General features: G+C 33.0%; 1 protein-coding gene across 5 annotated transcripts in view; it reads left to right on the top strand.

Annotated features, from left to right (window-relative positions):
* Window positions 1-5,134: 5,134 nt before the first annotated feature.
* LOC110031398 (glucose-6-phosphate isomerase, cytosolic) overlaps window positions 5,135-27,782 on the top strand; it is a 70,660-nt gene continuing 48,012 nt past the window's right edge. Inside the window, exons 1-8 of one of the 5 annotated variants that reach the window (XM_020734573.1) lie at window positions 5,135-5,228; window positions 6,092-6,152; window positions 6,223-6,299; window positions 6,441-6,522; window positions 6,602-6,652; window positions 22,858-23,013; window positions 23,090-23,186; window positions 23,322-23,364. In XM_020734573.1, coding sequence (XP_020590232.1) covers window positions 6,105-6,152; window positions 6,223-6,299; window positions 6,441-6,522; window positions 6,602-6,652; window positions 22,858-23,013; window positions 23,090-23,186; window positions 23,322-23,364 — 554 coding nt within the window. In that variant the 5' untranslated portion in view covers window positions 5,135-5,228; window positions 6,092-6,104. The other 4 variants (XM_020734575.1, XM_020734571.1, XM_020734572.1 and 1 more) reach the window with 4 other exon arrangements.

The following is a 27,782-nucleotide window of genomic DNA, read 5'->3' on the forward strand; positions in this document are numbered from 1 at the left end:
AAAATTTGGGAATATTAGCCAAATTTGGGTCCCAAGGGCAGTTAGGTAATTTGGAGGCGCCTAGGAGCAGAAGACCAAGTTAGGCATTTCACATAGAATTGGATAGATATTCATTCTAAATGAACCATGGATCAATGAAATCCTCATTTTGGGTCCTTATGGATTGGTTTTAGCTAGAATATTATGAGGATATTGTGTATCCTAACTCCAAACCAACACCCAGGGTCAATCCTAAGGCCAAGTAACCCTATAAGAACTCTTCTTGAATCCTCTCACAATGATCTTACCTATTAAATGCTAGAAGTTAAGATCAATATGTGAAACTTCAAGTTGAGTAAAGAGAAAGGCTTTGAATTTCTAATGGTGGGGTACCTCTTCTAATTTTCTAAGATTAGTCAATAGGAAAGTCCTATGGCTAGACCTAGGCTACTAAAGAAGTTTTCTAGACCTAAACCAAAAGTGAGGTCAACAATAAGACTCTGGAAATGATAGAAGTCCTCTAGATTATATTTTTTGAAAATTTGAAAACCCCAAACATAAAAATGAGATTCCATTAATAGTACAATGATAAAGTTATAAGAAAAATTAAGTAATAAACTAATAAATATACAATGATAAAGACTTATAAAAAAGTGAGGTCTCAGAGCAATTATAAATTAATGAAGAATATGTCATTAAAAAAAATAGAAGACATTAAAGAAAGGGAATCTTGGTTGCTTCTAACCATGTAATAATAAAAATTTATGTGTCACAGAAGCATATCGATATAAATGTCCTCTATAAGAACCCCTACAGTGATATGATTGAAAAAGTAAGGGATCTTTGTTGCCTTGATACCAAACTCATTTATGTCAAAAACCGTAGCAACATAAAGGTCATAAAAAAGAACTCTTAAAGTCGTATATCTCGTCATAACCCTCCAAACTTAAAAATCTCGGAAAAAAGGCCTTAAAACACACCCCCACGACCATCCAAATGTTTTCTCAATAACATCCTATTGAGAAGAGTGTGCTTGTTAAATATTTATTTTTTTCCTCGAAGTAGTTGGCTTTCTTGTTCAAAATTTGTGAGGTGATATCTTATGTCAGGATATAGCTTAAAAACCCAAAATTTAAGAGAAAACTCACATCAATCATATAGTATTTTCTGGCATATAAATAAATTTAGTTATACATACTAGCAAATAAATTATAATTTTTTTGTTTATTATTTCTAACTTTGAGGTGACTTAAGAAAATTATAATGGCTATTTTGCACCAAAAAAAAGTAAAAAAATAATAATCTTGTGCACTGACTTTCCATCCAAGCATTACAAAGTTGAAACATATATTGAAATCACTTGTAACCTAAACATTCTGTGGTGGTAAGTCACACTGGATGATATACCAAACATTTTCATTTGGAGGTACATGTGCATCAATATGTGTTGTGTCGATAACACTAATGCAATCCTCTAAGATGTTTACATTGATTTAATATATTTAAAATAAATTATAAAATATGATAAATAAAATATAGCTTAAAATATGACATGTCTAGAATCATTTAAAATCTCTTTGGGTGTGCCATGAAATGTGGAGTCTTCAAGAGTAATAATTTTTTAATAGAGAATAGTATTACATGCAGAAACTAACTAAAAAATCTGATTTTGTAAGAATACACCCTGGGCCCTAAAAATGGTTGTCGTCTTGTATGACTAAATCCAACAAGTATGTATGGATCCTTCACTTAAGTTGGATCTATGCTTCTGAAGTTACAAGTTTAGATACATCAATGCTCATCCTTGATCACCAGTGGCAATGACCGCTAAACATTTCATCTAGCTTCTCTTCTAATCTTGGTCAATGCCACTAAATTTAAAATTTTTTCTATGTTTGGTACGACCTATAAGTGACATAAAATATGAAATATTGATTTATACAATTGTTTAACATAAAATATGTAGAATTGCTTAGCTAAAACACAATTGTACCTCTAATCTTTCCTTCCATAAAAGTTATGTGCATTAATAATCCGCTTTGTGTGATCCCGACAAAACATGTAGCTCCTCGCCTTAATTCTTTCAATAATTTCTAATCTTTCTTCAATTGGTATAAATTATTATTTTTATTTTATCCTAACATACTCTCTTTTAATTCTTTGTCTAAATTTTTTTATTATGTTATGCCTTCCATCTTTGTTAAAAACATTATTGGCCTATTTCTCAATTCATCTTCATTAAAACATAGATTACAAATATCATCTTTGTATCTCTTTCCCACATTATAGAAGCTCCACTTTCTCTTGTCTTTACCATTTAAATCTATAATTTCAAGGAAAGAAAAAGAAAAATGGTTGACAATGTTTAAACAACGATATTACCATATAAACAACATAGGCAAGTCATGCGTCAACAGTGAAATAGGCACATAGATGGCTACCAACAATCTACAAACTTCCATATTAATGTAAATACATAAAAAAATGAACTCCCACAAATGTAAACAAAGTTTGTTTTATATCAAATGACAAAGTGAGAGAAAACATAATAGAAATCGAACCCCACAACACATTGCCACCATAACACAACAAAGCACACATGAAGTAGTATCCACCATAATTCAGTACTCACCAAATGCATCTTTTACATCCTCACATTTACAAGAGAGATCGAACCCCCACAAAGAAGTACATCTCTTCCAAATGCAAACCACGACATCAATCAGATAAGAAATGCTCACAGATAATGCAAACAACCAAATATCTCCCAAATGCAAAGCAACACAGAGAAAACAACAAGAATTTTAGGGCAGGGTGCTTTAAAGCATCACAATGGAAATGATAGAGAGGGTGAAAGACAAAAGAGAGATTGAACCCCACAGAAAATAGCCACCATAACGTAGAAAAACAAATGTGAACTAGTATCCACCATAATTCACTACACACCAAATGCATAACTTTCACATCCTCACATTCCCAACTAAGAGATTGAACCCTAACATACATTATCAAACCCCCACAGAGATGAATTCTCTCCCAGATGCAAACCAACACAAAGTTCAATTAGAAATGCCCACAGAAAAGGCAAACCACCACACATCTCACAAATGCAAACCAACACCCTATGAAAATAATAACAAGGTTTAAGACAAAGAGCTCCAAACCATCACAGTGGCAATGACAGAGAGAGTGAAATACAAAAGAGAGCAAACTCCCATAAAACATAACTACCATAACTCATCATAATGCACACATGCTAGCATCCACCATAATCTACTACTCACTAAGTGCATAAAATTCACTTCCCCACACTCCCAACGAATAAATCGAACTCACACAAACATGATGGAATCCCCACACAGAATAACATATCTCCAAAAATGCAAAACAACTTAGACGGATAAAATATGCTCACAGAAAATACAAACCACTAGATATCTCCTAAAGGCAAACCAACACAGATGTAATGACATAGCTAACCGAAACCAACAAAGAAAATATCAAAAACATTTATGGCTGATAGTCCAAACCAACACAAAGGCAACGTCAAAGAATCAAACCATGAAATATCGATGCATAACTAATTGAAATAACACAAAATGCAAGTGATTTAAAAAATGACAAAAATATACCCACAAAAATTTGGGAAGAGATCAAAGACACCTCTAGAGAGAATGGGGCAGAGATGGGAGATAAGAAAAACAAAGAACTAAGATTGAAGGCTCCTTGTACAAGATCCTTCGCTGTATGACAGTGAAGCTCGAGAGGGTAGAGCGGAATGAGGGCAAAACAAGGATATAAGAGGCTAGAGATAATAGTAACCCAGTGAAAAAACTTGAACGTACCCACGACGTAAAAACACCATTATGACACAATGTTATTTAAAATGTCAAATTAATGCACTATTCAAATGGTAGAATTCGAGGTGCGTTGTAGCTCCGCTTCCGTGCAACCACACCAAACAAACAAAAAATTTGGTTGTGTCCCTCAAATTTCCAAAAAAAATTAGAAAACTAGTTTTACATGTTACACTTGGTTAATTTCATTTCGGTAGCAAGTTTTTAATCAATAAAATAAACTAAGGGGCTGTTTGGAATCAATTTTTGTTTTTTGTTTTTAAAAATTAAAAAAATAGGAAACAAACATAAAAATAAGGTTTTTATTTTTGTTTCTCATTTTTTGGGAAAACACCTCTATTTAAAATACTAAAAACAGAAAGAAAATATATTTTTGTCTGTTTTCAAAACACCAAAACAAATCTTTGCCTGACCCATTAGTGCTGCTGGCCTCCCACCACTGGACGCCTCGCCGCCCCTGATGTCCACCGTCGTTGTTCACCCGTCGCTTCCACCTCTACCGCTGTCGCCGGCCGCTAGTCGCCTGTCGCGAGCCGACAACCCACAGGTAATGCTTCGTGCTGGGTGGAGCAAGGAAGACGTCGTATACGCTATGAGCGACAAAGATTAATACTGGAGCGCATGTGAACCCAACAAATTTATAAAAAAATATAAGTTTTTCTTTTAAAAAAAAACCAACCAAACATATTTTATATTTTATATTTTTAAAAATACATAATTATAACAGTACCAAACACATTTTCTAAAAACAGAAATTAAAAAAAAACCAGAAACAAACATACTAAAAATAAGAAGTGATCCCAATGGCTGTTTGGGACAGCTGCAACTGTTTGAAGAAAAAATTATGAAGCAGTTGCAAAAGAAGCTATTCATAAAAAAACTGAAGCTGTTGCAAAAGAAGTTATTCATAAAAAAACTGCGATCACTATTATTATTTTTTTTTTTGAAAAAATCATATCATAATTTTCTTGTAACCACGTCACTTAGGCTCCGTTTGGGGCATATTTTCAAAACGCTGTCTCACGATTTAAAAACTGCGTTTGAGTAGCTTATCTGAAAATACAATTGATTTTTTACACTAAATGCGAAACACAGGTCGAATCCTATAGTCCGCGTTTCAGATAAATGACTTATCTAATTAAACACCAACTACTTCAAACACACCCGTAGTCAGGTTCAATAATAAAACCCAACTTTTGAAACACATTGACAAAACATAATTTTGTCATATGCCACACCCCGGAGAGCATCTTGCAAAATTTCTCCTCGAGTAGGGAATATCCGATTCAATGAAGAAACAATCAGAATATATATATAAAACGAGAAACCAGGGCCACCTGGAGCGGGTTACGAATAGGCGCTCAAACTTCTTCTTTCCTCCCTCGCGATAAGGTAAGCCCTTCCAACCAGCAATTCTCCTGGTCTGAATACTTTCTGGCATTCAATGCAGTACGCTGATGTTTCATCTCGTAATGAACGATCAAATCTTTCCGATGCCTAATTCTGGAGAAACTTGCAGTCGGGTATAAATTGGGTGTATTGATTATTTTGACGAAGTGGGAGAGAATGAATGTTTTTTGTGCTTTAAAATCCCCTCCTACATCAATCCTCTCTCCCCAAAACCCTCGCATTTCCCTCCCCTTCTCTTTGTTACCATCTCCTTCGTGGCCGAACCCTCGCGATACAGTCGCAATTGGAGTTAGCTGGGAACGCAACTACGGGATCGCGGCTTACCGTGACTCAAAACTCCCATTTTTCTCGTTCTTCCGCTCCTCTCCTACCCGAAACCATCGAGGAAGGTAACTTCACGTCTTTTTTGTCGCGCGTAGCGCTCCTCCGAGATTTACTAAATCCACCGATTCACGGGCTTTAGTAAATCCGGGATTTAAGCCCGAAATCCATGAAATCCGAATTTTTCAAATCCGAGGCTTTATTTGGTCCAAAATGACCGTCTTGCAAAGATTTAGTTAAATCCAGCTTAAATCCTGCTCTAAATCCGTAACCAGACATTCTGAATGCTTGTAGCATATCACATCTCTTTGATTTTTTGTGACTTGCTTCTTTTCCTTTCTTGCTTCATGTTGCAGTCAATCCCCTTTTCTTTTTGGTGATTGTGCAGTCAACTTTGTCGATTTCTTTTTTATATATATATATATATAATCTCCGCACTTTCAGAATTCCTTAAATTTATAATTGTGTGCATTTACTAATCAAGCTGAGATTATTGATGAAAATTTTAAGTATTTTACTTGAAGGTTGCAGATTGTAATGTCGCCTGTTCTGATATGTGATGCGGTTGAATGGCAAGACTTGAAGGCATGTTTCTTCTATTCTAGCTCTTAGTTTGACTTCAATATTATTCAACATTATGTACATCATTATGCAGAAACACGCGGAGGAGATAAAAAGAACGCACTTGCGTGATCTCATGGGTGATGTTGACCGTTGCAAGTTAATGACGGCGTATGATGTTTTTTCTATGTCGTTAATTTATCTAATTATGAAGCAACATTTAATTTTTTGAATGGACTAGTTTACAAGGACTTTATATCGCGTTAAGAATTTTCATTTATCCTCTTTGATTTGCTTATAAATTCTCTACAGGGAGTATGATGGGATAATTTTGGACTACTCCCGGCAGTGTGCAGACCAGGAAACATTGGAGAAACTTTTGAAATTGGCAGAGGTGCTATTTTCTTTGTTTCTTCAAATATTGCTCTTGTGAACTGATATATTCCACTAATTCTTCTGATTTTTTGTTATAGCAGGCAGCTCATCTGAAAGAGAAAATCAATAGAATGTACAATGGAGAGCATGTAAGCAAGATCTCTGGATAAATTTTTCTATGTGACGAATATTATGTATTCATTTAGATTTTCAAAATTATTTTTATATCTTAATTTGCTTTTGATGCCGTTTGTGTCATAGGCTATTATAACACCATATCTTCTCTTTAATAAGTTTTTATAATACTTATTGTCTTACAAACATACCTTTTTCTTTTTTTAAGCAGTTGCTATTTTTGTGTTTTTGCAATCATTTATATTTTCAGGGAAACAATCTAGGTTTTAGGTTCTTACGTTAAGGTAGGATCATTTAAACTGGATAATAGTTGGATTCTTCTGTATTTTCTTAGAAGATATTACAGAAGCTATATTACAGACCTCGCACTACTCATTTTCTTTGTTACTGTTTGTACTTCATGATATTTCTCATCATCATCATCGTCATGATCATCATTAGTATTATCACAGCTATTTGGGATTGACTTTATGATTCTTATGTCTGATTCATTCTTAATTTTTTTTGTTTGATGCATCACATCAATTCTATGCAAGTCATTTTGAGCAACCTGTCAATGCAATCATAGCCTCACCTCTTTCTATTTCTTAATCCTCTAACTTTCATTTTATCTTCTTGCCTAATGATAGCAATTCTCACTTTTCATTATATGTGTCTAAACCACGTAAATCTATTTTTAATTATCTTATTTTGAGTGTATTTCACCTTAGTCATATATCTTATATAATCATTTTTTAATTTATCCTTCGTAGTTTTGCCACATTTTCATCTTTAATTTCTCATTTTTTTTCCCTCAAACTAGGCATCTTTCCTTTTTACCATCCAACATTCATATTTTTTTACATCAATTTTATAAATTTTACTTTTATCTCAATGATATCTCACTTATGCTATAGTAGTTTTGAAACAGTTCTCTATTTTAGTCATTTAGTTTTAATTCTATATGTTATATTCACATCTATATCTTCATTTTTATTATAATCGATATAAAGTACTTAAAACTATCACACCTAGATATCATCTCATTCTTCAATTATATTGATTGATAGTATTAATATCATAGTTACTAAAATTGCATATCATATACTCAATATTCCTTCTACTAATTATAAGTTTTCTTTTATGTGAAAATTTTCTTCATTGTTGTTACTTTTAAATTTATTTTAGTAGATGTTTCTTCTCTTCTTGAAAAGGCTTTCGAGGTGTATGCTTCGATGCGCCAAAGTACATATAAAATGCCTTAAAAGTTAAGATCTCATTGTTATACGAAAATTACATTACATTATTATTATTATTATTTTTATTTTTATTATTATTATTATTATTATTATTATTTTTATTATTATTATTATATAATATACATATTATATGATACTTATATTTAATATATCTGATAAAATACCTCCAAAAGGTCAAGAGATAAATTAAATATGATTATTTGATTTTGTTATTAGTTTTTTCTTTTATTTTAAATTATATTGGATTAATATCAATTGATATAGAGATTAATAAGAAAATTGTAGTGATTCATGATGATTTGGAAACTTCAAATGACGCATTATAAGATGATAACTATGATGATTTTTTTGAAGATAAAGAAAATGAGGATTAACAACTATGAATCTCGATCCTTGTGGAGTATTTAAATTTTTAGTGAATCATTACTTAGAATCACATTTCAAACTTTTTTTTTTTATTTTTAAATATTTAAGATTAAGATATGTGGTTTATGTCTTTATGATAGTAAACAAAATTATATAACAATGATTTATGTTATATTTATAATTTTTTTATTTTTATAAAATATTTTTTAATTTTATTTTGAGGCTTACGCCTTCATCCGTCTCAAGGAATATGCCTCACCTTGCTAAATCAGAACAATTTAGTTACCGATTCTGCATTCTTAAACCCTGCCTTCTCTTAGAACTCTTTCATTTGCAAAAAATTTACCTTAAGACTCTTCGCTTTAAATATCTTTTGTAAGTATCATCATGATGTTTGAAGTAATCAATTATAATTAAATCTCTTTAGTTTCTGCGCAAGTACCTTTAATATTAGTTAATTTTTTATTATACATATCTTTCATAATGCTAGCCTGCTTTTGATGCATACTTTCCATTTTAACATTTACTAAATCAATTATTGCGATACTTAATTTATTTCATACGATCAATTAAACCCATAGGGAGATAATCTATTTGCTGCTTATAGTTCTTTAATAATTGTCTCAACTTAAAACGCGTCCATAATATATCTTCGTAGCATGAAAATCAAATTGACTCTCCAAATTGACTTCAACTTTGTAAACCATGGTTTCATTACACTATCCTATAGCCTCATTTTATGACTCATAAGTTTAATTCTTTTATAATTAACAAATTCTTAAATATCCCTTTTACTCTTAAAAATCACTACCAAATGTTTTTTCTCCAATGATTTGTTATCCAATGTCTTTAAAGTTCTATCAAAAGGATTTGTTAACCAAATCACTATATTATCCCTAAAACCTTACTCGATACATTTTTTTAAGCCAATTTTGCTTTACTATTTTGGATCAATCTATCTTATAATCATATAAGTTATTCATTATGCTCTTCCAAAATTATTTTTTATAAAGTTTTATTAAGATTTTTTAAATTATTTTCATCTTTGTTTTGCTTAAATTTAATGATGATCCTGTTTTCTTCATTTTTAATGCATCTACAACAACAATAATAACAATGTAATAACTGAAATTTTAAGTAGTAATAACAATAATAATAATAGCAGTTAATTAAAATTAAAAATTTATTTCACATGAGCTGTTTTGGAAGCGTCCATCTCGACATTCCCTTCTTAAGAGACGGACGTAGTTCAAATCGAACCAAAAGCGAGGTGGGAGGGAAGCGAGAGCTTTGGAACCGAAGGGAAGAACGAGAGAGAGACCATGAGAGAAGTGGGGAGGAAGTTTTGTACCTTATATACGTAACCCTAGTTGAGACCTCGTTTGGGATCGAGCGGTTACTGCTTTTCATTCTTGAGATTCGATGCCAAGGCTTAGCCGAAGGAGGCAACGACGTGATGCTTGCGCGTAAAAGGAGGAAGTGGCATCGTGTACGAGCGGCGTAGGAGTTGAGATCCCGTGCCTAGCTGCCTTTCAAAGGTGAAGAGGGAAGCTGAAGAATTTGCATGCGACGCCATTGCCGATCTGAGGAAGGCAATACCGTGCTTCTCTTCTTGTGCGAGGGAGATTTTTTAACCTTCCCTTTACAAAATTGAAGAAGAAGAGTGAAGGAGAAGAGGAAAGGTCGAGCGACTAAGTGCACTGTGCTCATGTGCAGAGGAAGATGATGGGGGAGCCTGTGCGTGATGACGGAAGGGGCAAAAGATTTATGATAACTTTTGAGTTTTTATTTAAATAAATAAATTAATGTTAGATTGATTGTTTGTTTTAGAAAACATGATGCAAGGATTTTAGCAACGATAGACATATATATATATATATATATATATATGTTTATCTATTCAGTATTAATTATATGTTTAATTTAAATAAAAAATTCAAATAGGGAAGGATAGGTGTGGAGGACTGAATCAAGCCGAGCAGCTCTAGCATGCGCATTTTGGCCCTTGTTGTGGGCTCCAAATATTCCGACTGCTTCCCATACTCTTTGCATTTATTTATTTATTATTTGTTTAGAGAGGTTTGTAGGGTCAAATTTTCAGAAGACAAATCAGATTGTAGATAAGACATTACCTAGAGATTTTGCCCTTATTTTTGTGAGAACTTTTTGATCTTGAATTTGAGATTTCCCATAGGCGCAAGCCTTAACGGTTAATTACCCCTTCTGATAACAGGAGAACACTTCAATTAAGGCTAGTCATTAAAAATTGAGTATTCATTATATAATAGTTGCAGACTTATGATTTAAGTTGTAAAATTGAAACAATTACTAAACCAGATTAAGATTTCATGATTTCATTGTCTTGGATCATTGGGGTCCCTAATTTGCTTAGCCAGAGGAGGTAGTCGACCTAACCCGACTGAATGATACTTGCCAACAACCATGGGCTGTGATGTCCAAGGGGTTTTTGTTGATTTGGGGTGGATGTTTGTTTAAGGTGATACATTTAAGTTGATTTTTGCAAACAAAAGACTTATTCCAATCAATTGTATCCTTCTAGTTCACAACCCAAAGGATATAAAGACGTTGGGGAACATATACGTGCTAGCCGTGATCGTAATATAATGGTACACTTTAGCGGCAACCACTTGGTCAGAGGGCTCTGGTTGTAACCGTTACTTTGTGGTGCTATTTGACGGTAAAACTATGCAGATAGAAAACATGAGGCACATCTTTATTTACATTAGGTTGCTTCAATTGTGAATATAGGGATACACTTAATATTACATTAAATCGTTTTTAGCTGAATTCAGTCAGAAATTTGTCATTTTCGACAAACAGTTGCAGAGGGAGGATGGATTTTTTTAGCTTTTAAGTGATTAAATTTTATATATATATTAGTTGGTTATTTTGGAAACTTTGATTTTAAAGATTGACCCCTTTAGTTGAGATTTTCAATCAACACAACCATCATCGAAGATTTTGATTGCCTGATTTAAACTTTGTGAACTTTAATCCTTGTAAAAGATTGGGTTAAGTATTGACACACGATTGCATATGAACCTTGTCAACTCTATTTTGCTTACAGAAGATTGGGTTCATATATATCATTTAAATTTATTCAAATTGATTTTGAAATTTAATTTTGAAAATAGATCTCTCTTGTTGAAATCTTCAATCAACTCAACAATCATTGGAGAATTATATATTTTTTGAACCATGTCGACTCTATCCCACTTATAGAGGATCAAATTCAATAATTTAAATAATTGCATTTAAAATAAACTTTGAAGCATAATTTTAAAATAGACCCTTCAAGTTGAATTCTTCCATCTATTCAACCATTATTAATAAATTATTTATCTTTGAAACTTGTCGGCTCTGTCCCACTTATAGAGGATCGGGTTCAGCTAAATGTAAACTGAATTTATTCAAATAGATTTTGAAACTTAATTTTAAAAATAAGCCCCTTCGATTGAAATATATTATTAACTCGACCATCATCGGGAAATTGTTTATTATTTCAACCATGTTGATTCTGTCTCGCTTATAGAAGATTAGGTTAAAGAATTTAAATAATTGAATTCAAAATAGACTTTGAAATACAATTTTAAGATAGAGCCATCCGGTTAAAATCTTTTGTCAATTCAACCATCATCAGAGAATTGTTTATCTTTGAACTCTGTTGACTCTATCCCTCTAACAGAGGATCAGATTCTGCTACATGTCATTTGAATATATTCAGATAAATTTTGAAACTTAATTTTGAAAGTAGGCCTATCTAGTTGAAATATTCTATCAACTCGGCTATCATCGGGGAGTTGAACATTTTAAACTTTTATATTTGACGGGGTTATTTAGCTTTGTTAGTTTAGACTTTTAAGATATGAGGCATGTCGAATCCTGCTTTTGCAAGGAGTAAACTAATTAATTTGGACTAAATAATTCTTATTTTAAAATTTGAATGTTTATTTTGATATTACTAGAATCTTTAACTCCAGCATTGTGAAAAGAAAGATCAGACTAGTTGGGCGAGACTTACAACCCTATTCTATAGATAAGACGACCTATTTAGCCCGTTCAACATTCATGAACTTCATATTTTAACATTCAATATATTGGTTGGAGCACATGCATTCACTTAAGTTTATAACTTTTTATAAAATTTTAAGCGTTTACATGATATTTTAAACTAGGATTGTTGTGAAATTTAGTACAAGAAATATTTGTCAAGATTTGAAATTATACATAATTGACTTGTTTTCTTAAACGTCTTAAATCATCTATAGCTTCAGAGTATTCAACCTATTATTCGTATAAGTCTTAGAAATACTTATACAAGTTTCAAAATATTGCATTTAACTTACGAAACTGCCCTAAAATTTGATAAATTTTGAGATCATTTAGAACTTCAAATATTTGCAATATTATGATTTTTGAGTCAAAAATTTCATTTTGCACTTTAAAAGGCTCGACTTCTGTTGGCTAGCAGATAGATTGCGAATCTAGTTGCAAGATTGGAATATTAGTTCTTTATTTCAACATTTAAAAACAACTTTTAATGTCTTAAACTTGGCCCCAATTTATTATATTTCACATTTAATTAAATTTAAGCTTAACTCCACTAGTTTATGATATCTCATATTTTATTCAAGCTTACAAGCTTAGACCTCAATTTGTAGAACTGATATTTAGTTAAGTTTAGTCTCTCAATTGATAACATTTCATATTCAATTTAAACTTAGTCTCTCTAATTTTATGATATCTCATCCTTTAGTCAAGCTTACAAGATTTAATAGTTCAAATTTTAAATTGTTTACAAGTCTGGGATCACCAGAAATTTTGATAGACTCTCGACATCCTCCCCATTTTAGGGGCTGTATCGGGATGTCTGTCTGCTCAGTTGTCTATAAGATGCGCTAGTCAGTGTCATGAGACACTACGACTGAAGAGAATCTTCTAATCTACCGGTCTATAAGACATGAGTGAGTCTTTGATTATCTTGTATAAAAATAATATGAGCTTGTTTCCCTGCATTTATACCTTTGCTTGTGAGGTGACAACATTATTTTGGATTTTGACTTGCTCAAGAGAGTTTTGAATTGTATGCCTCCTTGTCATTTAAAAGTTTTCTTAGCTCATCCCAATGCTTTTACCTTCAACCAAACAATTATGTCTGCCGCTTGAGTCGGGGAGGGCTTCCTAGGTGATGATGACAGTGGTTGATCACATGTGGTTCAAAGGCCTTTGCTGTCCAGTAATAAACGAACTATTAGGCATGGAAGGACGAGATGCACCAACAACAAATGGATGATACAAAGAATGGGTTGAATTTTTCAGAAAATTTGACTGTTCTTGTTGCTCTTGAGTATGACCAAAGTTAATTGCAATTTTCTAGTTCATCGCAGCAGAACCAGAAACCTTTGCTAGAAAGCTCTCATGGCTATTTTACCTTTTTTTAGGATTTAAGATAATAGTGTATGGAGGGAAACAATGGGTTCGAAATCCACAATTCCGTCCATGCTTTGCCAACAAGCTCTTGTTGCAACTTACGCGCTTCCTTTGTCAAGGGTTTCTTCGATTAGCAGGAGGCGGGAATGGGAGAAGAAGCAAAATTTGATGAAAGGAAAACGGGGAAATGCAAGCTGGGGCACAGAGCGAAGGGGATGTCGAGGGGCTTCAACAGCTTGGATTAGGTGGCTTGGGATGCGCGACAAGGAGGGAACAACAGACTCGTGCGGGACTCCGGAGTTGATCGTGAGGAGAGGCATTTAGGCTGAGTGAAGAAAGCAGTGCTGGAAGTTTCAAATATCTTTGTTTCCGTAATCCCATTGTCGACTTCGCTGCTAGCCTATTTGTGACCATATCACGAAGGATTTGAGTAGGAAAGGATAGGCGAAGGATCACAAGTTTCAAGCTAGGAATCGAGCGATGTGACTTTGACATTATTGATAAAAATAGGAAGTTCCGATGGTATCTACACCAAGCCATCTCGCCATCGGCTTCCCGTTCTTTAATTGTGACTAAAGCACAATGCATATGTCGCAGAAGGAGATAAAGACATAAATTTTGGTGGTTATTGTATGTCGTGATTCCGTTATTGCCTTCCCCACGAGCAATGTCGTCGTCTGCCTGCAAAAAAAATAAAGAGGAGGTTGTGATGGTAGATTTTTTTTTTAACTCATGAAGAGAGGGAACGATTATTATAACGAGCACTTTTCAAGAGGGAGCAATTGAAGTTTTGGAATTAATTAATTAATTAATTTCTTTTATTATTTTATTTTATATAGTCAATACTCCTACTGGAGATTAAATCGAGTTGAGTATGATTAGTATAAATTTATTTTATGATTATTTAATTTAAATAAGTCTTCTTAATATTAATAACTTATTAAATAAAAATCAGTGATTCAGATTGTGCGAGCCATTAAAACAAAGGACAAGGGAATTGTTTGAGTTTGAGGTGAGTAATTATATTTCTGAATTTTAGTAATTTTCGTCATTTTTAATGGAAGTATGACTTCATCTATGATCTATTCCAGTGAAATTTTGATTATAGTAGTTTCTTTATATTATTAGATTGAAAATTATGCATGTTAAATAATTGCTCAATGAAATTAAATCACATAATTTTTCATGTGGTCATTTATGATATATGCATGTTAATGTTGTTTTAGTATTTTCATAATGGATTAGTTTATGAAGATATCAGATCACTACATTATCCTTATATTCTAATAAAAATGTATATGTTAGCTCATTGTATAACTAGATATATATCTCATATTATGTTTTGACTTTTATTTGAGCTTTGAAACTAGAATAAATGTGCATCTTTTAAATTATCATATGACCTTAGATTTTAGTAGAGTTGCATGATTTTTAGTAAAAAAATACAAATCACATGAAAGTAATGTGTTCTTTGAAGGATGAAATAAAAATATAATATACATGTATGTTTGTATTTGCTTGAAAGTGAGTTCACCCCCAAATGGTAAAAGTAAGGGACGCCAGTGTACTAATGTGCATAGAGACTTTTCGACTAGCCCAAACAAGTATGATAGTTAGATCATTAATCGCTATGCTGACAAGATAATATCGATCAGGTGCAAGTAGAAAGAGCTTGTCACCTCAGACAATTGTGGTGTTTACATCGCTAATCGCTGTGTTTATTGGATAATATTGGTTAGGAACAGATAATGGTCTTTCCACTCCAGACAATTGTGATATTGAGAACGCAAATTGCTGTGCAGATAGGATAACATCGGGTAGGGGTGTGATATTGCTAACAGTAATCCTTAAAGAGACAAATGTAAATAGGATAAAGTAAATGTAAAGTTAAATTGAGTGCACATAGAAGATTTGTGTATTTTCATTTAGAAAAGATCATTGATACATGTGTGCGTGTGTGTGTGTGTGTATATATATATATATATGGAAAAATATAAAAAGGTTGTATGAGAGGGCCTAAAAGAAAGCCCAACTCACACAATACAACACACACGACACCCACAACACACACGAAACCCAAATAAATCAAAGATACATAAAGGTAAAAAATCAGAAAGTCACAAAAAACGTAAAAGTGCTAGGGACGTCTCACTTTAGTTCTCCCTCTGTCTCTAGTCCTCGGAAGTGAGCCGGCTAACAAATTGCTAAGGTGAGTACCATTGCCCGTAGTAACCAATGTATCATCCATCAGATTCTTGAGCTCAAGTAGATTTCCATTCTTCTTATTTCTTTTGGATGTGTAGACCTATCATTCGTCATCCGATGATTGACTCATCTGATCAGTAAATTCCAAAGTAAGCCGGACAGGTGTAGGCTGTTAAACATTCTGATTCTCATGAGCCTGAGTAACATTAACAGCTTGCTCGACCTGATGAGGCGGTAGTGAAGCAGTAGAAGTATTGCCACCTGTTTTATCGGTGATAAGTTCTAGGGTAGGTGGGGTCTGAAGAATCACCCTCTTCCTCACGACAGGAAAGACGGGGGAGCTACAACTGAGGACTGAATGGTTGTCATAATTCCTGCGAGAATACTGACGTCTTCCGGGGTATCCCTTTGATGATCAATGGTGTCAATAACTTGGAGCTTATCAGGTGAGTTGAAATCGCTCTCTGGCGGAGCACTGTGTTTTTTTGGTCTGAGTTGGGGGTGTAGATGGTGACATTGAGAACTGAAGTGGCCGAACATACGACAGTTTGAACAATACGAAAGAAAAAGCTCAATCATTACTTTTTGCTAATATCCATGATGCTGTGTGCCCAACTAATTTTCCTCAGAGGCAGGTGAAGTGATGTCTCTATCAACAAGTACTCTGGCTTCAGATGGATGAGAAATATTAAAAGTAGGAATGTTCGTTTTGAGTGGCTTACTATATATATATATATATTATGAAAAACCCAAGGGTTGATTTTATTGAAATAGAAAAAGATACATAAAGGTTATATGAGAAGAGCCCAAAAGAGGCACCGTACCCATATGATACAAGTATAGTAATACCCCAACAAAAAGATACAGACAGACTCAATCAGACTCAATCAGACTCAATAAAATGTAAACAAATTTAAAATAGGCAGAAAACAAGTAGCTAGGGATGAGCCAGTTTAGTCATGCCTAACTAACTGTGAAGAGTCGTGTCATTGCCAGGAGTCACCAAAGTATCATCCATTAAGTATGCCTCTTCCTTTAGTCTTAGGAGTGGAACCAGATAACAAACTTTGAAGAGTCGTGTCATTGCCAGGAGTCACCAAAGTATCATCCATTAAATTTTCAAGTTGGAGTATGCCTTCAGCCTTCTTCTTCCGCCGAGAAGTGTAAACCTGTGATTCTTCTTTTGAAGAATCACTCAAGTGATCCTCGATCTGATTTGATGTTAGAACTGCAGTACGAGGAAAGACAGTCATTGCCACCGCGAAAGGTTCCAGTGTATGTGAAGTGTGAATTGTTACCTCTGCACCCAATACTTACTGAATAGGAGCTGCTAGACTATCCTGATTTTCAGTTTGAACATTATGCGTTGTAATATGGTTAGGAGAAATGATCCCAGAGGCAGACACCAACTACTGTCTTGTGGTGATTCCCTCCTCAGGTTGGCTGTCATCAGGAGCGCATTTAGGCACATGAGGTGCACTAATAGTGTGTTCCTGCTTTTGACTATTGGTTCTCAACTGTGGGTGCAATCTGAAACATTTTTCCTACGGATGTCCAAACATCTTGCAGTGCTTGCAGTAATATGATTTTGTTCCATAATGATTTTTTGCCAATAACCATTGTGAGCAGATCCAAGTCAGACTTCTTCTACACCTGGTAGTGTAATATCTCGTGCAATCAAAATTCTTGCAATAGAGGGCATTGAGTATTAATTGTAGGTAAGTCTACCTGCAAAGGTTTTCCAAGGATAATTCCAATTGCATATAAGATAGGTAAGTCAAAGAAATGAAGCTTGAGTTCAGGTAATGAGAACCAAATAAGTGCAATTGGGGGTTCTTGACTGAGATCAAAATTAGGGGTCCATTTGAACAATTTTATATGTTTGCCCTCAATTATGATGAATTTCTTTGAGAAAATCCTCGTGTCATTATCTTCTGTGCTTAGCTGTATTATAACATGCCTTCCATCGAAATGACTCACCTGTCAATCCCCAACTAGTTTGAAATCTTCAAAAACCTTCATGATGATCTCCATCTTAGGGCAATCTAATTGGAACTTTCCAACTAGTGTACATTTGTATTTTCCTGCACGAGTTGAAATTTCAACGTCAGAGATGAAAATTGTTGGTTTACCCGTCTTTTTCTCTACTTTTTTGATGAGATTGCAATCGCCGATGAGATTGCATTTTTTGATGAGATTGCAATCGCCATTTTTTTAAACAGAATCATGGTAAATCTGTGGGAATATCGCACTATCTACGAGGTGAAAATGGAAGCTGCGTTTATGAACCATTGTAGCATAGGAGAGTTTGGCAGGGTTATCACCGACGAGGGCAGTGGCATAGGAAATCCATGAGGCCATTACTGCAGTCAGTGCCAACCTGCAGCACAGTGAGAAGCTGCACGAATTGGGGTGTCGAGAGGCACTGTCGCAGACGCCAGAGGTAGAGTCGAGCAGACGATCGAGTGGCTCTGTCGCAGATGAGACGCAGGCTGTCGAGTGGCTCTGTCACACGGACGTAGGCTGTCGAGCGGCTCCAGACGAGACGCAGTTCGACCGCAGCACTGCTGCCAGACGAGACGCGAAAGAAAATGCGAGACGACGCGAATGGAAGCAGTCGACGCGAGACTACGCGACGCGAGTAAATCCTGAAGCCGAAAGCAACACGAGAAGCTAGGGTTCGCCATGGGGCGGAACCCTAGCAGAGCGGAACGACAACATGTTTTTCAATTTTATTTTATATATGATTTCTTATAAAAACATGAAAGACTAGCATATGATAAGATTTCTTATAGAGATATGAATGTTTTGCATGCGTATTGATTTCTTTTTTTGGGTTACTGTAGTTTAAAAGTATGATTACTCTTGGGTTATCTTTAGAGAACTAATTATGTTATTTTAATTTTTTTTAGATTTTAAACATTTGGACAAGATGAATAGAAGAGAATAAAATGTGTACAGGAGGCGAGAACAACAAAACAATTATCTTTGTTAATTAAATTTTTTTCTTTTGAGGCTCTTCCCTGATTTTTTGAATATTAAACTTTTTAGTGATATGAATAGAATAATAGAGAATTGATTTTTATCGTTCGATCGTCCGTTCCCGGCTTGGTTAATTCCAAGCCTCGGACTAGGTCGCGATAAACAAGCCTCCATTCCACTGAGTGGGGTTGGCTACATGAATCTTCTTTTTCCAATTGTCTTATTGAATGTCATATTTTTCATTTAATTTTAATAAATTAAGATTATTTTTATACAACATTCCTAAGTTATTTTAGGTCTACCTCTACCTTTTCTAACATAAGTCGAATCTAAAACATCTGCTCTCTTAACCATCAGATAATCGACATTTAATATGACCAAACCATCTAAGATGACTCTCTAATATTGTCTCCCACTGAAGCTACACTAACCTTTTCACAGATATATTCATTTTACATTTTATCTCTAAGCGTAAACCCACTCATCCATGTAAGCATTCTCATCTCAGGAACATTTAACTTTGTATCATACTTCTCTTTGATAGACCAACATTTTTCCCCATAAGGCATTACAAGTTCACCACTATTTTATAGTTTTTTTTTTAAGTTTATAAGCGGTACTTTTCTATCAGACAAATTAGCCTGATGCATTCATCCACTTAAACCATCAGACATAAATTTTGCTGTTAACATCCCCATCTATATGTCACCACTACATTGAATAATAGACTTAAGATATATAAAAATGTTCACTCATTTTAATGATTTGGTCACCCATTGTTACAATTCCACTACTAGATCTACTACTACTACGAAATTACATTCAATGTATTTAGTTTTAACTCTATAATTCATGTTTTTCCTAAATTTTATTCAAGTCTTATCCATAAGAAGGATATTAACAGTGAAAAGCATTCGCGAAGTTACATCCTCCTATAAATGTCCATCAATAACATCCGTAACTAACGCAAAACGATATGTGCTTAAAGACGTTCCTTGATGTAAACCAACTGAAATAGAACATTATTTGGTCAATCCTCATTTTGTTCAAACACAAGTTATAAAGTCATCAACACCATTCTTTTTCCGAACTCTACAAAGAACTTCTTTAGGAATTTTATCATAGCATTTCATAAATAAAAAAAAAAATCATATTTAGATCCTCCTTACTCTTTTTGTACTTCTCCATCAAACCTCTCAATAAATATATAACTTCCACGGTAGACTTGCCCGTCATAAATCCAAACATATTATGAGAAATCATTATATTACGTCTTAACCTATGTTCAATTGCTCTCTCCCATCATTTTAATATGACGTTAATTTAATTCCTTTATAATTTACACAATCTTGTGCATCCCCTTTATTCTTAAAAATTGGGACCAAAAAACACTTCCTCTACCTTTTAGATATCTTTTTATTTAAATAATATTGAAAGTTTAGTAAGCTAAGAAATTCCTAATTCTTTTAAAATTTTCCATATTTTTATTGGGATACTATCAGGTCGTACTGATTTTTCACCCATAATTTTCCTTAAAACTTTTTAAAGTTTCTTTTTACTAATGCGACGGTAAACATAAAAAAAATATTATTATTAATGATATTAAGATCACTAAAGTTGATCATATTTTTAGAAACTTTATTGAATAGTTTATCAAAATATCTCACCTACCTATGTTGGATTTGTTCATCTAAGAATTTTCTTAATTTTTATTTTCATATTAATGCTTAATATTTTTTTCTTTATTTGACTAATTTATTCATATGTCTTTCACCCTCCTTAATATTTAATTTATTATGAAAATTATTAAAATCAGAATTCTTAGGATCATAAATTATTGTCTTAGCAACCTACAGGTCATCTTATATTTTTTTTTAATTATCTAAACTTTTATATTTAAACTAATTTTTATAAAAAAACTTTTTATATTTTATCTTGTTTTTGCTCACATTTCATTTAACTATTTTTATTTATAAAAATTTTTCTTTTTGATTCTTCAAATATATCTTGTGCCACTTTTTTAATAGTGTTTGTTATTTTTTCCCACTTAGCATTAGCTTCTTCATGAATATCCAAATCTTAAGATCTTAAAATTTACTCCTATATATAATTTTGTTCGTATCTTTTAAGTGCCCCAATCAAATTCAGTAGCAATATTTCATTCTATTTTTAATCTTTTAACCCTTCATCTTAAAATTCAAAACTTATAATTGATATTGAGTACTTAAATTTTCAGTTAGTATGACTTTACAATATTTGCATTCTCGACGGTATCTTTTATTATAAGAAAATTATCAATTTGTATTTTATTAGATCCATTCTTATCAGTGATAATATACAATATTTTTTATAAAATAAAATATGAGCAATAATAAAATTATAGACTAAAATAAAATCTGTTATTGATATTCTTTTTTTATTAATCACTCAATAATCATAACCACCATGAATATTTCTAAAATCTCTTACAAACCTACCAACATGTCCATATAAAAATTATTTCTTCAAAGGGTATGATTTGTGGTAATTCATCTTGGTCATTCCAATGTTTTTTTTTTTGAACTTGAGGAGGATAAACACTTATAACCTCAAGAAGCTTAATATTAGCAACAATTTAATTCTATATCTAATTCAATTAATTTTTATAACATTATTTTTCAAATTCTTTTTATCACTTACCCCAACTACGACTCCTACATTAATACTAAAGTAAAAAACCTAAGCTCTCAATCTCCGTAGCATTTTCTCCATTTCATTTATTTTCTTGAATGCATAAGATATTTTTCTTTATATTAATCATAATATCTACTAATTCCATTAATTTACCTATGAGTAGGGCTGTAAAAATGGTTCGTTGTTCACGAACAACTCGTATTTGGCTTGTTAAGTAGCTCGTTTCAGTTCGTTTGCTAAGAAAAGTAGCCGAACATAAATAATTTTCTTGTGCTTGATATATAAATGAGTCAAACATGAAAAAAGATTTGTTCTTTCGTGTTCAACTCATTTTAGCTCAAAATTATATATATATATATATAATTGTTGAGTATTATTTTAAAAAAATTTAATTGTCTAGCTATGAGGTTACAAAAAATTTATAATCAATTAAAATTTTTAATTAAAAATATAAAATAAAAATATATTAAATTCTATTTAAATTAATATTTTAGTATAAAAAATAAGATTTAAATCTTGCCCCTAACCTTAATATTTGACGCTTGCTTGATTAGGGATGTCAAAATGACTTGTTGTTCGAGAATAGCTTGTGTTCTGCTCGCTAAGCAAACGAGCCGAACACAAACAAATTTTTTGTGCTTGATATATTAACGAGTTGAACAAGAACAACGATATTTATTAACGAGTCAAGCGTGGGCGCACTTAAGCTCGATTTTTTTACACTTTTACATGTGAGAGTACCTCTAGATCCTATTATAAAGTTAGTTTCATGGATTAAGTTATTTGTCTGCATCCATTCATATGAGAATGCTTATTTAACACTATACCTGATCACAGTTGCATTGTTTTCACTGTATTTAGGCCCTTGCACACTTTACACTATGATTTCTTATTTTCAAGCATCTAACTTGATTAAAATTGCTAGATCTTCTAAATCCTATTCTATGCATCTTATTTTCTTCTGTTGTTGGTGCCAAATTATTATGTAAATCATCAATTAAAAAATGTAACCTTTGCTTTATTGACTACACTCTTTGCAAGATTTTAGCTTTTTTATAATCGTTATAAGTCATAGTAGATGTCTCTCATGATCTATTACCTTCTTATTCATTCTATATTTCATAATTAAGGCTTTGTGTTGAAAATGCTTATTGACTCATTTAGGTAGAATCTTCCATCTATTACATCACTCACAATCACAGATTGCAAGCACCACATGCAAGCCCTCATTTTTCTTCTTTATATTCATTGTTTTCTACCCTTATACATTCTGTGGCCATAAGAAGCTGTGTATGACATTTCAGATAAACAGTACCGAGGACAGGTCTGTGCTGCATATAGCTTTGCGTGCTGCAAGGGATTCAGTTATTCATAGTGATGGGAGGAATGTTGTTCCAGATGTTTGGAATGTAATAGAGAAGATCAATAACTTCTCTGAAAGAGTTCGAAGTGGCTCATGGGTTAGAAACAAAGAATAGTTCTTGTGCTGCATTTACATAATTTCATGGTTGACTTTTTAACAAACAATTGCATCAGGTTGGAGCAACAGGAAAGACATTGAAGGATGTTGTAGCCGTGGGCATTGGTGGAAGCTTTCTTGGACCTTTGTTTGTGCATACTGCTCTTCAGACTGGTATGATTAATGCAGTCTACTATCTACATATGAAATTCTATGCATGACAAAATCAAGAGCAACTGAAATTTACGCCTTTAATTTTGGATAATTTTAAGCTTCTTAAAGTGTAAGATTCTTTCCTAAATGTCATAGATCCTGAAGCCGCAGAATTTGCAAAGGGACGGCAACTACGTTTGTAAGTGCCTATAACTTGTATGGTCTGGCTTACTATTTAGTAAGTCACGCTTTGATTCAAAACTCATCCCATGTTTTGGTGTGAGCTTTGATTGTTATTGATAATGTGTATTCACCCATATGCATGCTTCGTTCAACAATAACTATGCTTCTAAAGATCAGCTGCATTGTCATTTTAAAAAAAATTGTGCTGGTTACTGTGGCTGAAACTTGGATGCGATGGTGTTAATATGCTTTAATATGTTATCTTAAAAGAGGATCATTCAATTGCCTTCCTCTATTGTATTCTGGTAAATTGAAGTTCTTTGGCAGTGATAACTAGATGCCCATAATGGATGCCTTTCGTTTTTGTCCTTAATTTTTTTTTAATTTGGACTAATTTATTTGATATCATTTAAAGGAGTAAACATTATAGATATCTCGGGTTTATTGTTCAAAGTGATGGTGATATAGGTGGGGATGTTATTAGTAGAATTCAAGTTGGTTGGTTGAAGTGGAGGAATGCTTCAGGCCTATTGTGTGATAGAAAAGTACCGCTTAGACTATTGTGGTGAGACATGCAATGCTTTATGACGTAGAATGTTGGCCTATAAAAAGAAGCATAAAAATAAGTTAAGTGTTGCTGAGATGAGAATGCTTTGGTGGATGAATGGCTTTACACTTAGAGACAATGCGAGACGAATATATCCGTCAAAGGATTGGAGTAGCTCCAGTGGTGGACAAGATTAGAGAGTCGTCTTGGATGATTTGGTCGCATTAAACGTTGGTAATCTGATGATTCCGTTTGGTGAGTAGATGTTTTAGATTCGACTCATGTTAAAAAAGGTAGAGGTAGACCTAAAAAGGCTTGCATGTTGTTTAAATAATGAATTTAATTTATTAAAATAAAATGAAAATATGACACTCAATAGGACATAATGGAGATAAATGATTCATGTACCACTTAGTCGGATAAATGATTGTTGTTTTTGGACTAATTTATATGATAGTGATTTTCTCTAGTCATTATATCAAAGCTTGGCTAAAGTGTTTAAGCCACAAATATGCATTGCAAATCATAAATCATGTTTAGATGTAGCTATGTATTCCAGGTGCTGCTGTATCTGGATAACTGGCATGTAAAGAAGTCTAAGATGGAATTTCTGTCAACAAATTTGTGAAGCAATCGAGTCCCCAATACTTTTTAATTTTGTAATATATAATAGAGATAAGCTTATGCAGACCTGACTCATCAGACCTTAAAACTACTGATTTGATAATACTGGATAGTAATGGAGTCATAAGCAAATGGAGTTTTTGGTTGTTTGGTTGCATCAAGTCCAAGTTTAGTTTTTAACATGGTAGTTTTCATGCTAGATCAAAATCTTTATTATTTGATATGAATTGTGGTATACTTAATGATACAGGGTAGCGTGGTAGTTTTCATGCGGTTGAGGAAAGGTTATACAAATTTTCCAAAGTGGTTTGAATGCGTACTAGAGAAAGCTGGCGATGCACCAAAAAGCCAAGGGGATAAAATTAACTCGTAAATATGGAAAATTAAAATTTTTGGGTAATGGTGTCATGCTTAAAAATTGTAAAGATTTGCTTATAACATCAGCTATCTGGGGATTAATGACGAGAAGATTTCATAATACCAATTTAAATTAATGAGGCAGCTGTGGTTGGTGATAATCAGGATGACAACAATGGTTAGTATCACCATAGGAAGAATGATGCCTCAACTCTTCCACTAAAGTTTGTGTCTTGTTAATCTTGATATGTTTTTTATTTTAGGTTTAAACATTATGTATGCTTTTTTATATTCTCTCTAAATGTCAATTAAATTGTTTTTATCAATGATGATATCACTACCACATTGAAATTGGGAGATTTAGTTAATTGAGTACACCACCAATACTTCTTCTAAAACTCTACCTAGAAGAATAGAATGAGTTAAAATCAAGCACATGAAGAACCAAATATTTCATTTCACATAATTCCCAACTCTTAGAGATTTAGTAAATTAACACAATTCTTTTTCTCGGAAGCATCTCATAATGTTTCAACCATTTCATTATAGTACTTCTTAAATGCATCTAAGCTAATACACAGCTTCAATCATTTATCATAAACACTAATTTAATATGATTCATATACTACAAGAAAACTGGCATCAACACATGCGGTAGTCAACTCAAAATTTGATTCTCACTTCGGCTCAAGTTTGCAGATCCCTTTTCTTGAAGCAATAGCAAGAATAATTTCTGGTGAGCTATACATGTAAACAAATTAAGAACTTTAATATAGAATTTAAGTATACAAGAATATGAAACAACATGATTTGTTAATCCTAAATTTGCAATAAGAATTACAAATATGGCCATATACTAGTGTATTGCTTTATATATAACTATTTCAAAAAGAAATTTCTTGAAAAATAACGTGGCATAATAATAAGATATTTTTATTGAAGTAAATTTTAAAATAAAATTTTAAGTGTCCAATCCTCAAATGCACTCTAATGGTGCAGTTCATAAGGTTTAACATACTAGATTAAATATGATATGTCATTTATTTGCTGGATATAAAATATTTTATTTTAGCTTTAGAGTATGTTATGTGTAGAAGCCCGATAATAGAATGTATCTGACCCACATCACTCATTATAGGATTATAACCAATAAACTACAAAGTTCAATAGAGCCAGTGTAACCCAGTTTTATCGGAATCACATGGAAGTCTGTTGCCCCACCTATAGAAGTCATCATAATATATTATTTCCTACTTGATCCACAACAAGATATTTTTTAAGCTCTATATATTTTCAAAGTTAAATGTTAGGATGCATATGCCATTGATCTTCAACCATTCGACTTCAACCTGCTAATCACTTTTGTGCATCAAAATGCAACTTAGATGTCCTAAATGTCCTACTTTTAAAATACAAATTTTTATAAAATCTTAGTATAAAAATGTACATTTTATTAATAATTTCTGTCTGATCACTTAATTAAGAATGATAGGATGTAAATATTTACATTTTGCAATATAAAGCCTTTCTGAACTTTGCCTACATATATGTTTATCTAAATATATTTTTATGCAAAGATTAAAATAAATTTAATTTTTGAATTAGAAATTGAATATTTTAACCAACTAAAAATCGACAACAGGGTAACTTTCTTTGCAATAAGTGCCACAAAATCTCTTTTTTAAGCAATCTACATCATAGAAATTTCTCAGATTTAAATTTTCCTAAATTAAAACTCAATTCTAAACCAAGCTAAACTCAAAATAAAATTTTATCTTGATAATTTTTGCAAGCCTCGATGCCTATCAATTCAAGTTGAAGCAGTCATTTTGCTGAAAATGTTATGGAAAGTCACATTTTACTCTAAAATTCTACCTTTCTCTCTTTTTTGTCTTCTTCCGAGCTCCTTACTATCATGAGTAAAATATCATATATATATATATATATATATTGAAGAAAAGCCCAAGAACTGATTTTATTGAAATAGAAAAGATACATAAAGGTTGTATGAGAGGGTCCAATAGAGACACCTTACTCATATGATACCAAATACTGTAATACCCCAACAAAAAGTTACAGATAGACTCAAAAAATTAAAACATGCAGAAAATAAAAGCTAGGGACGAGCAGTTTAGTCCTGCCTCTTCCTCTTGTTTTAGGAGCGGAGCCAGATAACAAAATTTGAAGTGTCGTGTCATTGTCAGGAGTAACCAATGTATCATCCATTAATTTTCAAGTTGGAGTGTGCCCCCAGCCTTCTTCTTCCGCCGAGAAGTCTGGCTCGTGTGATCCTCGGTCTAATTTAAAACCGCAGTAGAAGGAAAGACAGTCGTTGCCACAACGATAGGTTCCAGTGTATGTGAAGTGTGAATTGTCACCTCTGCATCTGATGCTTTCTAAATAGGGACATTATCCGTTGTAGTATGGCCAGGAGAAGGGGTCCCAGGGGCAGACACCAACTCCTGTCTTGTAGTGATTCCCTCCTCAGGTTGGCTATCATACGGTTTGTTAGAAGCGCGTTCAGGCACGTGGGGTGCACTAACAACATGTTCCTGCTTTGGACTATTGGTTCTCAACTGTGGATGCAATCTGAAACATTTCTCCTGCGGGTGTCCGAACATCTTGCAGTGCTTGCAGTAGTAAGATTTTTGTTCTATAATATTTTTTTGCCAATAACCATTGTTAGCAGAGCCAAGTCAGACTTCTTCTACATCTGATAGTGTAATATCTCTTTCAATCAAAAACCTTGCAATAGAGGATTTTGAGAAATGAACTGTGGGTAAGTCTACCTGTAAAGATTTTCCAAGAATAGTTGTTTTTCAAGGACAGTCTCAATTGCATGTAAGATAGGTAGGTCAAAAAATTGAAGTTTGAGTTCAGGTAATGAGAATCAGATAGGTGCAATT

Source organism: Phalaenopsis equestris, unplaced genomic scaffold (genome assembly GCF_001263595.1).
Source record: "Phalaenopsis equestris unplaced genomic scaffold, ASM126359v1 Scaffold000804, whole genome shotgun sequence".
NCBI lineage: Eukaryota > Viridiplantae > Streptophyta > Magnoliopsida > Asparagales > Orchidaceae > Phalaenopsis > Phalaenopsis equestris.